Source organism: Gavialis gangeticus, unplaced genomic scaffold, assembly GCF_001723915.1.
Source record: "Gavialis gangeticus isolate Ggan-Ray unplaced genomic scaffold, GavGan_comp1, whole genome shotgun sequence".
Taxonomy (NCBI): domain Eukaryota; kingdom Metazoa; phylum Chordata; order Crocodylia; family Gavialidae; genus Gavialis; species Gavialis gangeticus.
The window spans coordinates 11,104,931-11,117,665 of record NW_017729025.1 but is presented as its reverse complement, the minus strand read 5'-3'; the positions used below and the strand labels follow the sequence as shown (position 1 = coordinate 11,117,665).

The following is a 12,735-nucleotide window of genomic DNA, read 5'->3' as shown; positions in this document are numbered from 1 at the left end:
CCCCCCCCCCCCCCCCCCCAAAAAAAAACCCCACCTCCTTGCTTTATTGTTCATTGTTTGCTCAGAATTTCACTGATGGACATTTCCCACTATTAGGAAACAGAATCCAGGTGGGTGAGGAGAGAAGCCAGCAAGTCTGCAGCTTTGCCATTCAAATAGACAAAGCTGTTAGCTTTGAGCATGCCGGAGGTATACCTCCACGCTGCCTGCTGCTAATAGTGATGTGCAAAAGAGAGAGAAATGGAGTTTAACATGCACAGCGAACAGACATTTGTGTGTGTGTCTATACACAGGCTCAGGCGTGTTTATGTATAAAGTTACGGTTCAGCTCTGGTGTCAGTAAACTCGCAGGATGTTCATGACAATTTTTGAGATACTTGATAGGGAGCCATTTCCTCCTCTCATCCTCTGCTCCTGGAGTCATGTGATTCATATGAGAACCTCTGCTTTTGGGTTTGGTTTTTTTTAAAGTACATTTTTGGTGGTTATTGAGGAAAGAAGCTCAAAAACACAAATAATCGAGGTTCAAAAATGAATATGTAAATAGAAGGAACTCTGTTTTGTTCCCAAATTTTTAAGCCAATCTCATGATGATCTTTTTGGAGGTCAGCATTAGCTGTGCAGTCATCCCCCATGCTCGCCTCTCTCCTCCCCCTCCAAACGCAAACAGTGTTACTAATTTTGCAGAGCAAGGTAAAGAAGGGAGTTTGTTTTCATGGTCAGCGTACAAAAAAATGTTGGGATATTTGTCTTTTATTCCTGACTAGCTGCAGTGAGAGCCTGGGTGACTCATTTGGCCTCTCTCTGCTTCAGTTCCCCTATCTATAAAAACAGGTATGATCCTTCCCTGACCAGGAGAGAAATCATGAAGACGTGTTCAGGATGGTGGGAGAGGGCACGGTTGGTGCTGTTTGTTCTGGGTCTGCACCACTCCTAACCCGTTGGTGCCCTAAGCTGTGCTGGGAAAGTCTGCAGACATTAATGCAATACACATAAATATTTCATCCCAGAATATCATTGTGCACATATCTTGATTTTAGCTGTGCCTTGCTCATGCAGCCATTTGGTCAGCGCTGCAGAGTATGGCAAACATTAGCCTTCCTATTGCGCTGTACAGGAGAGTAAGCCGGGTGTATTTGGTCTGCATAGGAAAAGAGCTAAACCCTGTCTCCTAAATCTGCCTTTTTCCACTTGCAGAGAAAATCGCTAATCGCTTTGGAAAAAGAAGATGAGGAGGAGAGAAATAAAACCATAGAAAGTCTGAAGACCGCACTGAGGACAAAACCAATGAGGCAATTCCCTTTCCTTTTCTTTATGTTGTCATGGCTTTGGGCTGTGTTTTCCAGCATGGGTATTTTAAAAATAAAAAGTGAATTTTTAAAAGCAGAAGATGTCAGGGCTGAGCATGAAATTGGGAGCCAAGGACTCCCAGCCGACGGGCTCAGTCAGACGCAGACCGCTGCCCCACCTCCAGGTAACGCATGGGTGAAGTGGGGGATGAACGTGTCCAGTGGAGCTGTGGGGGAAGCAAAATTTCTGTGTCATGGGAAATAATGTGGTTTTGAAATTTTCTTTTTGAGGTGGAACAACAGCTCCCTTTCAGCGTCCCATTCAGAAGGATTTTGTTTCCAGTAGGTTAAACCATTTTGTTCAGGCATCCAGTTTTTTGTGGTGTTCATACAGTAGACCCTGGCTTATTCGTATCTGGCCGGTTTCCGACCAGTGAATTTTGCAGCAGGTGGCTGAGGAAAGGATGAGCCCATGCAGCTGTTTGCTGTAGCTTCTGTCGCAAAAACCATCGTGTCTCCACTCGGCGAGAGCACTGCCATGGTGCTGCACCGCTAATCAGAAGAGGGACACTCATTGAAACCAAAGCCACTGCAAACAGCTGGAGCATCCCAGCAGCCTACCCCTGCAAACTACCTGGCTACTGCTGTAACGGGAAATTACCTCTGAAATGAAGCAGCGGTTTGCGAAACAAAGCCTTCTGTGTGATATTTAGGATAAAGACACAGCCTCATTGAAACAAATCCTGATATTTTTTCCTAAACACATTCTTGAAATAAGCCTGTTTCCATGAGAACACTTTTGATCAGCTTCAAAGTGCTACTAGTGTTTGTGGATTCACTAAAAATTTCACCTGTTAAAAATGTACGTCGTGGAACAAATGGAGTTGAATGTATTGCCGGTAGGTGGGACTTTTAATGGTCTCTCAGGCAGATATCCAACTCATTTGAAATGCGGGGAGATTCAGGAACAGCACTCTTTTGTTGCCGTGGCAAACCCCAGCCTAGATGCTGATTTGGTGTAAAACTTTCAAAACGACCTTAATGCCATAGAAACTTAAATCACCTGGAATGGCGATAGGATGTAGGTGCTCTCGAAAGTATTATCCTCTGGGACACCTTCTGCTCTCCCTAAAATGAGTGTTACTTTTGCCAGGGGCTTCAGTTGAAGTGTTAGCAAGTACTTGAAGTATAAAGGTAGTTTTGGCTGCAATTTCAATTAACCCCTTAGTGGATGGCCCCCTGCTACCTCTGCCATTCTTTTGCCATAAGACAAAGAGAGCGCTAGGATGCTTTTCTTGCATTCTCCAGCTCAGCAGGTATCCTTCTACACGGACACAATGAATCTAGTCCATCTGGCATTAGGCATGTGTCTTGCACAAATACAAATGTCATCAAATGATGCGGGGCATACGTGACCTTCGCAATCGAGTGAATCCCCATTGGGCCTTGTTCCATGTTACCTGTTAGTTGTGTATTTATAACTTGTCTTAGATAAAATCTTTAATCTTCTATTTAGAAAATAACTGTGAAACAAATAGCAGAGAAAGAGGAGGAGAAAGCCAAGATTGTAGGAGCTGATCATAAAATGTCAATGAGCCCCCAGGGAGAAGCAGCTATAAAGGCAAATGCAATCCTAATATATTAGACAAGGTGTTTCCAGTACAGATAGGGTGGTATTATTGCTATTGTACTAGGCACTGGTGTCAGCTCATCTGTTACCCATGTTAGAGAGAGATAAATTCTGGAGGGGTTCAGAGAGGGCTGCTGGAATGCCGAGGAGGAATGGGCCTGTCTTACAAGAGCAGACTAGGAGAGCTTGGCTTTAGTCCAGCAAAATTAAGACCCAGGATAGGCTTATTTTCTAAAAATACGCTGGCAGTAAATGCCATGGAAATATAGCTGCTTAAGACAAAGAACAAGGTTGGGACAGTAACAAATATGTATAAATTAGCTGTGAATAATTGTGAGCTGGAGAAATTTAGAAGGTTTCTAATGCTTAGAGGAATTAGCTTCTGGAACAGCAGGAGTCATGGGGACAAAATCTCCTTTTCAATCGGAGCTCGATTGCAATGGGATTAGGTGAGGTGGTTACCCATGATAGGAGGAAGCTGGGCTCGGTCACCCAGGGGTCCCTTTTAGTCCAATGTGGGCCTGGTCCTAGCTGACTGCTTGGGAAGTAAAGTAGGGTGGGTGGGGGCTCAGGGAGAGTTTTGTAGCAAGGTAGCTACACAAGGGTGTATCCTGCTGGTGTAGATGCATTACCCCATCTTTTGCTGATTTAGCAACATGTTCCTGCCAGGTTTTCATAGATTTCATAGACATTAGGGCTGGAAGGGACCTCGGAAGATCATCGAGTCCAGCCCCCCGCCCAAAGGGCAGGAAGTCAGCTGGGGTCATAGGATCCCAGCAAGATAAGCATGCAGTTTGGTCTTGAAGGTGTTCATTGTGGGTGCTTGAACCATCTCCGAAGGCAGGCTGTTCTAGACCTTGGGGGCTCAGACAGTAAAGAAATTCTTCCTTATGTCCAGCCTGAAACGGTCTTGTAGTAGTTTGACCGTTCGACCTCGTCATCCCTTGGGGTGCTCTGGTGAACAAATGTTCCCCCAGATCCTGGTGGTCACACCTGATAAACTTATAGGTGGCCACCAGATCACCCCTGAGCCTGCACTTTTCCAGGCTAAAGAGCCCCATGGTTCTCAGCCTGTCGTCGTAAGGTCTGTTTTCCTGACCTCTGACCATGCGCGTGGCTCTTCTCTGGACTCTCTCAAGCTTCTCCACATCCTTTTTGAATTGTGGAGCTCAAAACTGGACGCAGTACTCCAGCTGTGGCCTCACCAAGGCTGAGTACAAGGGGAGAATGACAACCCGGGATTTGCTTGAGAAGCATCTATGGATGCAAGCCAGTGTTTTGGTTGCTTTCCTAGCCACAGCAGTAAGGGTGAGGCCTTACAATCCAGCATCTGCTCTGAGCTAACTGCTGGTGTGCATGCTCTTACCCACAGTAAATTAAAACTACTGGAGCTTACCCCATTTGCACTGAGGCTTGCTTTCCTACGCACAGGCGGGTATAGGGGAGTAACTGATTTGCTGCAAATCCTTGCCCTCGTAAACCTCATGGTTACTATTCATGTGCCCGTGCCTTAGACATGGCAGAGGTGCACTGGGACAAATTTTGGTGCTAGCCCCATCACCAAGGAAATGCAGTCCAGTAACAACTGTGAGTGGGCTTGGTTGATTTCTCCCGTGTTTAACCCTTGGACACACTTGCTCTGAACTAGAGAGAGCTTATGACAGCTTTGCTATTTAATCTGTTGCAGAAAAATACTTGGAGCTTTCAATGTAAAGGGGGGACAGGAGAAACAACCAGCCTCGTGTGCTGCATAGGGGATTCTTTCTCTGGGGTTTAAAGCGATCCTCTTTCTGACAGGTTTGTAACCAGATTCATCGACCTGGACGGCTTGTCGTGTATCCTAAACTTCCTAAAAAGCATGGACTATGAGACCGCCGAGTCTCGTATACATACCTCGCTCATTGGATGCATAAAAGCACTAATGAACAACTCTCTGGGGCGGGCCCACGTCCTGGCCCACTCGGAGAGTATCAATGTAATCGCTCAGAGTCTGAGCACGGAGAACATTAAGACGAAGGTGGCAGTGCTGGAAATCATGGGCGCTGTGTGCCTGGTTCCCGGGGGCCACAAAAAGGTACTGGAGGCCATGCTGCACTACCAGAAATACGCCAGCGAAAGGACCCGCTTTCAGGTACGTGGCCATCATCTCAGCCCCACGCTTCTAGATTTCAATGTCGAAGGAATGGTTCCCTGCCTCTGTGCTGCCTAGTTGGAAACCAGACACATCCCCCAAGTTGATCAGGGTCATCTCCTCTGCCTCGTTTCCCTCGCCCTCTTTTTGAGGGTGTTTGGAGAGTTGGTGTGGCCAGTGCGTGAAGCACCCAGGTCATTTCCCACCAGAGTGGCCTTCTGGGGATGGCAGCCAGGCAGTCCAAGGTAGAGCAGCCCTCAATGGCTCCTGCTGCAGGCCTGGCTCATGCTGACCAGGGAACCAGAGCAGGAGCTCCCTGTTGGTTCTTCTCTGAATTGCCCGGCAAAAATTAGGCACAATCTAGGAGCTTTAAAATCCCGCCTGGCCCTGTGAGATGATTTCCAGTGGATATCAACAGATTTACGCTCTTCAGAAAACTCAGAGGGGAAAGAAAACCTTAGTTTTTGCCTGTGTTTGGTAATTTGTTCAGAGGATCCTTTTTTCCAGCCTGTGGTTCAATGTCATGTATTTGACAGACCCTGATCAATGACTTGGATAAAAGTACGGGAAGGTATCGGGATGAAGTGAGCCTGAAGACAGCTATCATGTCCTTCATTAATGCAGTCCTGAGCCAAGGGGCAGGCGTGGTAAGTTGCAGGGGGCTTCTTGGGGCGACGGGACACGCAAAGCTTGCGTGGGAAGGCATCTTGCAGGGTTCATCCGCCAACTTCTCTTTTCAGGAAAGCCTGGATTTCAGACTCCATCTTCGATACGAGTTTCTAATGCTGGGAATTCAGCCTGTTATCGATAAACTAAGGGAGCATGAAAATTCAACGCTAGACAGGTGAATCATGCTGGGAGGGAACTTGCAGCTCGTTTACTACATGCATCTGATTTTTTTATGTCCCCGTTTCTTTTTGGACTTGCTTCCTACCGCTGAGAGCGAAATCCATATTCTGTGTCTCGGGCTCCTCTAAGCAAATCCCAAATTGTTCAAAACAATGGGTGAAAGTTGACTTGAATGGGGCCTTTGCTCTGTGTGGGACAGCAGTGTCTTGCCTATTGCCTTGTATGTAATGAGCTTACCTTTCTCATATGTCTCGGTGCTCTTCACTTACCTGCCAACTGGGCAAAACCTAGGTTTTTCTACCACCTTGTTCTCAATTCACCCTAATATTAGGGTTTAACTAGGATTTGGGTAGTGTTGACAAATCACGTGTGCATTGCCACTATTTGCCAAGTGTTGCTTTTCCTCCTCCTATCCTTTTTTTCCCCAAAGACTGTGCCAGAGAGAGAGCATGATTATCAGTGATATTGTTGCCATATCAAATGTGATAGCTAAGTGCCCTTCTTATAACTCTAAGTTTCTTGCTCTAATTATTTAACTTGCCTAAATGTCCTGTAGATTTGACCCATCATCTCTAGAAAATCATTTTTACAGATACTGTCACATGCTTTCATATCATTTGACTGCTTTGTTCATTCTACTATGCCTAATTATATATTTTTTTCTTCTCTCCAGGCATTTAGATTTTTTTGAAATGCTTAGAAATGAAGATGAACTGGAATTTGCCAAAAGATTTGAACTGGTATGAACACTGACCATTAATGCTATTATTCGCACTTAAAATAGGCACGCCCTTAAGGTGCTTCTTTGTGGGAAAGGATGTGGGATTGCTGTTGGTTAAATCTGGGAGACGGGAAATCTGAATTTAGTACCTTGCTGTACGACTACTGTTTGTCTGATGGGGGGTTTAGACAGAGTAAGATTGTATCAGTGTCAAACCATAATGGTTTAAGCTGTTAATTATTCACAGTTCTATGGTGTAGCAGACCTGCTGCAACCTTAACTCTTTGCATTCCAGGTCCAAATTCAGGTGATTTGGCAAATTTATATTACTGCAGGATTGTACAAGTAAATACTTATTGCAATGCCTGATACGCTATCCAGACCAGCAATTCTTCATCTCCTCCCTCCCCTTTTAAAACAGCTAAAAAGTACAGTTGCCTGTGCCTGTTTAGCTAGTCACTTAACTCTTTTGTCCACTCTTCTCTTAAAAGAAAGGGGGATCAATCTTGCATCCTTGCTTAAGATCAAAATGAGTGTGCAACAGTTTTGTGCCCTTGCAAGTAAGGGTATCGTCTTGTCCTTCAGATGCTGAGCTAAGGCTCAAGAAATCCAAATTTGGTCCCTGAGTCCATTACAGATACCTTGTGCATGAGTCACATCATTTATTTCGTGCTCCATTTTCTTTTACTGTGGTGCATGTTGGATCAATAATAGTGTCCTACAAGCCAAGGCATTTGGAGGCCAGCTCCATGAGCGTTAGAGTCCCTTACATGGGCCCATCAACCAAGGGATGTAGAGTCAACACAACACCAAGATCCTAAGCTAGATTGTGGTATGAATGATCATATTATTGTTTGCTGTGTTCATTATGTCCCTGCGGGAGTGGTTCTGCAAAGCTGTAATGCTGAGCTGGCTGGATTAGGTTCTCTCTCACTTCAGCTTCTTGATCTGCCTTTGTGAAGATGTCAGAGAGGGCCAGGAGTCTCCTAACTTCCCTTCAACCCTGATTTCTCTGTTTCTCACAGGTTCACATAGATACCAAAAGTGCAACTCAGATGTTTGAACTTACGAGAAAGAGGCTGACTCACACAGAAGCATACCCGCACTTTATGTCTATCCTTCACCACTGTCTCCAAATGCCTTGTAAGCAGGCTCTGCCTCTTATAGTCTTTCTGGAGGGGGGTAGCTTTTTATTTCTGCCCTGTCATGAAAGCTTCTGATATTTTTTCTCCTGCAGCTGGACCCCTACGGGTTACAGCAGACCATAAGCTGAATTTCAGCCAACAGCATGGTCTTGTTGCCCCAAAATACAAAAAACCCCAACAGTATGCTGGATTGTTTCAACAGGAGCATCACTTGCAAATCGAGGGAAGTGATTCTACTCCTCAGTTCAGCACTGATGAGGCCTCACCTGCAGTATGTCCAGTTTGGGGTCCTGAGCTTCAAAAAGGATGTGGGCAGTTTAGAAAGAGTCCAGTGCAGAGTGACAAAAATGATCCGGGGCCTTGGAGGCCAGATTTATGAGGGAAGGCCAAAAGAACTAAGGCTTAGTGTAGAGAAGAGAAGACTAAGGGACGATTGGATAACAGTCTCCAAATACCTGAAGGGCAATTACAGAGTGGATGGAGATGGGCTTTTCTCTGTGGCTAAAAGGAACAGGACTAAGAGCAATGGCATCAAGGGGAAATTTAAGTTGGAAATTAGAAGGAACCTTCTGGCTATAAACGGGAACAAGCATTGGAGCAGGCTACGTAGAGAAATTGTGGAATCTCCATCCTTAGAAGTTTTCATGAGCAGGTTAGAGACACCCGTGGGTGGGATGGTTTAATCAGAGCTGATCTGCCTTGAGCAGCGGGTTGATCTAGATGACCTTGTGAAGTCCTTTCCAGCCATACTATAGAGCAATGTAATAGCTATTGCCAGTGCACAGCACAGTATAGGTCTCTTTTTAATTTGCTAACGTTATAGGTAGCTGGGAAAGAAGGCTATAGGGTCTAGCTGATGAGGAAACTTGGGAAGAGGCCTGGGTTATAGTTCTGTCTCTGCTAGTGAACAACAGGATGATTTCAGACAAGTTGCTTTGCGAGTATGTCTTTCCTATTCATTTTTAAGGTCTTCATGAGAGGCTCTCGACATCTGTGTACCACACCCAGCATCAGTGCTGTGTCTGAGATAAGGCTGTTAGGCCGCTATAAATGTATTAATATGAACCCATGCCTGTATAGATGTATATTTTGAGATGAAAAAAGTAACTTCTGAGAGCATGTTTATTTTTTTCATTTCTTTCTCTTCCCTCTTTTCTACTTAGATAAAAGAAGTGGTAACACTGTCCAGTACTGGCTACTGCTTGATAGGATTGTACAGCAAATTGTCATACAGAGTGACAAAGGGCAGGACCCCGACGCCACTCCCTTGGAGAACTTTAATATTAAAAACGTCGTCCGAATGTAAGACCTCATCTTCCTGTATGAATTGTGCTTGGATGCCGTTGTCATCATAATGTAACATATTACTATTGCAATCTGAAGGTGCTATCTGGATAAATTCACACACTCCAAGGCAGCTTTAACCAGCTATCTGCCTTTACTATTTTTCCTTTAAATATCTTAGTATTCAGGAATTTCAAAGTAAGCTGCTACTGATGTTTCAGTCTCCTGCTCTCAATTGCCTTAAGTAGATAAGGATGACGCCTTCTTGGGGAACTGCTTTTAAATGATCTAGAACAGACTTGGACTTTTAGGGATTTCTTTGAATGTATTCAGTGAATTGCACATTTGAACTAACATTAATTTACAAATGGCCCGTGGGTGCTTCTGTCCAGTTTTCCTTATTCATCATTTGCATTTCTACAGTGAGTCAGTCAACAAAATCACATGTTGTTTCAGCTTCCTGATTAACTGAAAACTCCACAGAGTTGTCAAGCTAGCCATGTAGAGACTTTGCATGTAAAAAAATTAGGTAGCATGAATATTCATGGAAGCAAATAACAGAAGTTATAAATACCAACACATCCAATTCAGGGTTTGCCTGTGAACAAATAGTCACAAATGTTATGCAAGGGCTTTTCCTTCCAGCTGTAGCCTGGAACCTTGCATTTACTCTGGAAGGATTGTTTTATAAACTTACTCGTCTGGTTTTTTTTCAGGCTGGTTAATGAAAATGAAGTTAAACAGTGGAAAGAGCAAGCAGAAAAAATGCGAAAAGGTAAATGATAGAAAAGTACAAATTAGATAAATACAAATTTATATTTAAATGTAATGCATTATATTGTAGGCTAAATAGATGGTATAACTGTACACACACACAGGCACCCAACAGATGTTAACTTAAAGGTGTCAGGGAGACCCTGGGATTGTGATGCTGAGCTCCCTCTGCACTGGCAAGCAGCAAGCTTGGCTCCCTGCGCTTCTCTGGCTGGGAGCTTCATTTAGGTGATGGGCGCTCCCAGCCTCTGAAGAGCAGAGGAGCCTTGAGGGGCTCCATTTTGTATAATAACTTTCTGGCTTATTCGTCATTTTATCATGCCATTAATCGATTGAACGTGAAACCAGGGCGTAACTTAAGATGTGATTAACCAGTTAATCATGTCTTGAATGTAATGAGGCTACATGCACATGTGCACGCATGCACACACTGTCCCCCCTGGAAATGAGTTTGCTGATTTGATCTGTAAAAATTATGTATCAGTTTAAGCTAAAACTGCACATCATCCATAGTCCTCACAATTAGAGATTAGCCCAAAATGCTCATTATATCTTTCCACGGGAATTTGAAAGGAGGAAAAAAGCTCAATTTCTGTGAAAATGTGTTATGATAGAAAACTGGACCCCCAAAATATCAACTTTTTGGATCAAAAAAGGCATGTATTGACAAAATTACAATTTTGCGGGGCTGGGGGCTTGTTCTTGCTACATTGGGTATTAAACTATTACAGCAGACTGAATGGGATGAGTAGCAATGAGACATGTGGGCCCAACAGGGGAACTTATTTTGATTTATAAAAAAAACACTTAAGCTTGTGCTTAAATCCCACTGACTTGAAAGGCACGTAAGTTCCTGCATAAGTTCACTGAATCTGAGCCGAAGCCAAGTCAGGAAAACCCTAGACGACAGCATCAATCAAAAAAACCTCAAATATTGCCATGGAAGCACACACCAGGGGCTGAGAGATTCAGGGACTTCTGTCCTGTCCAAAACTGCTTCCCTTAAAGACAGTAGGGGTATAATAATAATGGAAGTTAGAAGGAATTTTGCCCTGGATACCAGTAGGCCAAGGATTTCAGCGTGTGTGCGTGCATGTGTGCATGCACATGCGTTTTAAAGTGCATTTGCAAATTCCCTGCTGTTGCATGAGGCACTTCTGGAAGTCGCAATAAATGCAGCACCAAGTCCTGACTGTGCTGTTTAATGATAGGTAAATGCCCTTTGTGTAAAAGGTAGGAAGTAATGGATCAGAGTTGGTCCTGTTTTCCTTTGGGAATAATGGGCTTTATACTCCTGAGTACGTATTTAGTTCACCGTCAGGAAGGGGAGTCTAGCTGATTTAATGAAAGCTGGGGGGTGTTTTCAGAACACTACGAGCTTCAGCAGAAGTTGGAGAAAAAGGAACGAGAGTGCGATGCCAAGGCGCAGGAGAAGGAGGAGATGATGCTGACCTTAAATAAGATGAAAGAGAAACTTGAAAAAGAGACGACAGAGCACAAGCAAGTCAAGCAACAGGTGGCAGACCTCACAGCACAGCTCCACGAGCTCAACCGGGTGAGGGCTGCCTGCACTTTTCCCATTTATGGCTAAATACCAGATTTCCTCATTGCAGTAAACTGAGAAAACAGATGACAAATTCTGTATATGACACCGCCTTGTTCCCTTGTTGTGTGGGAAAGGCCTGACTTGTGTTGGCAAGAAATCTGAGTTGTAGTTTGCCAGGTATGGGGCAGGTTTTACCTAGCCATGGATCTGGCCTCATAATGCTGATACCACCTTGTCCCTTGAGTATGTCCTATGTGGGCTCCACAAAAGTCTTTCTCACAGAGAACTTTTTGGTGTTAGTCCAGCAGTCCCCAACCCATAGGTCATGGGACACATGCTGCTTGCAGGACACTCTCAAAACCTGACGTTGCCTGCAGTGGTTCACTTAGTATGGTGGCCTGTGGGCCAGCAAAGTTTGGGGGGAATCACTGATCCAGAGGGTGTGAAACTATTGGAGCACCGAAATATTGGCCTGGGCCATTCGCAACCTGCACGCCCATGCTTGGGACCGGGAGGTTCCCCAGCGTCGTCTCTGGTGTCAGCCATCGCAATAGCCCCCACTGAAATGGTAGGTCATGGTGGGTTCAGGCAGCTAACTGCTCAAGCTGCAGAGATTTGGCCTTTCCACTGTGGAGGTCTCCAGCCCACTGCAGTTTTTTCCAAGATAACGTCAGCCATACGGGCACAGTGTCCTCAGCTTCTGCCTTGTAAACTCAACACATCTTGAACTGGTCCTTGATGAATGAGTTAATACTGGGGCTGGGGTGTGCACCATAGCAAGAGGAACCCAAGGCGACTGGCCTGTGAGCTAAGCCATGCTGTAAAAAGGCTTTGAATGGACTGCTTTTATGATGGCGCCATCTCTTCTCTTTCAGAGAGCCATCTGCGCTGCTGTTCCAGGAGGGCCACCTCTACCCCCTGGAGCTCCTGGTGGCCCCTTACCACCTTCGGCTCCCGGGTCCCTGCTTCCCCCACCTGCAGGCTGCTTGACCTCTTAAAGTGGCAGGCACATTAAGTGCCCTGCCACACATACCAGCATCTCATCTCATCTGCCTATAGTTTTCTTTTTTTCCCCACTTAAAGCTTCAGTTTATATAAAGAGCATTGTGACAAATTACAGCATTCTGATATGCAGAATAGGAACTGTTGTAAAATTTCCAAGAATTGCAAATAGCTTAAATTGCGCAACTCATGACTTTAGCAAGTAACATGCAGTTTGAACCTTGGGGGCAGTACTTTACAACTGTTTCTCTTAGTAACAAGTTATTAGCCTATTATGTGTTAAAACTGTGTAGGAAATAAAAGTTAAGATGCTTTTGCCAAGTGATGGTTATTTCATGGATAGTCAGCCTAGAGATAATGTTAA

At 44.7% G+C, this 12,735-nt stretch overlaps 1 protein-coding gene across 1 annotated transcript in view; it reads left to right on the top strand.

Moving 5' to 3' along the window:
* DAAM1 (dishevelled associated activator of morphogenesis 1) overlaps positions 1 to 12,735 on the top strand; it is a 221,469-nt gene that overhangs the window by 162,079 nt on the left and 46,655 nt on the right. Inside the window, exons 5-14 of the mRNA XM_019518393.1 lie at positions 1,198 to 1,292; positions 4,717 to 5,050; positions 5,587 to 5,697; positions 5,791 to 5,894; positions 6,573 to 6,639; positions 7,646 to 7,763; positions 8,929 to 9,067; positions 9,766 to 9,824; positions 11,191 to 11,378; positions 12,245 to 12,363. Coding sequence (XP_019373938.1) covers positions 1,198 to 1,292; positions 4,717 to 5,050; positions 5,587 to 5,697; positions 5,791 to 5,894; positions 6,573 to 6,639; positions 7,646 to 7,763; positions 8,929 to 9,067; positions 9,766 to 9,824; positions 11,191 to 11,378; positions 12,245 to 12,363 — 1,334 coding nt within the window. The remainder of the gene's footprint in view (positions 1 to 1,197; positions 1,293 to 4,716; positions 5,051 to 5,586; positions 5,698 to 5,790; positions 5,895 to 6,572; positions 6,640 to 7,645; positions 7,764 to 8,928; positions 9,068 to 9,765; positions 9,825 to 11,190; positions 11,379 to 12,244; positions 12,364 to 12,735) is intronic.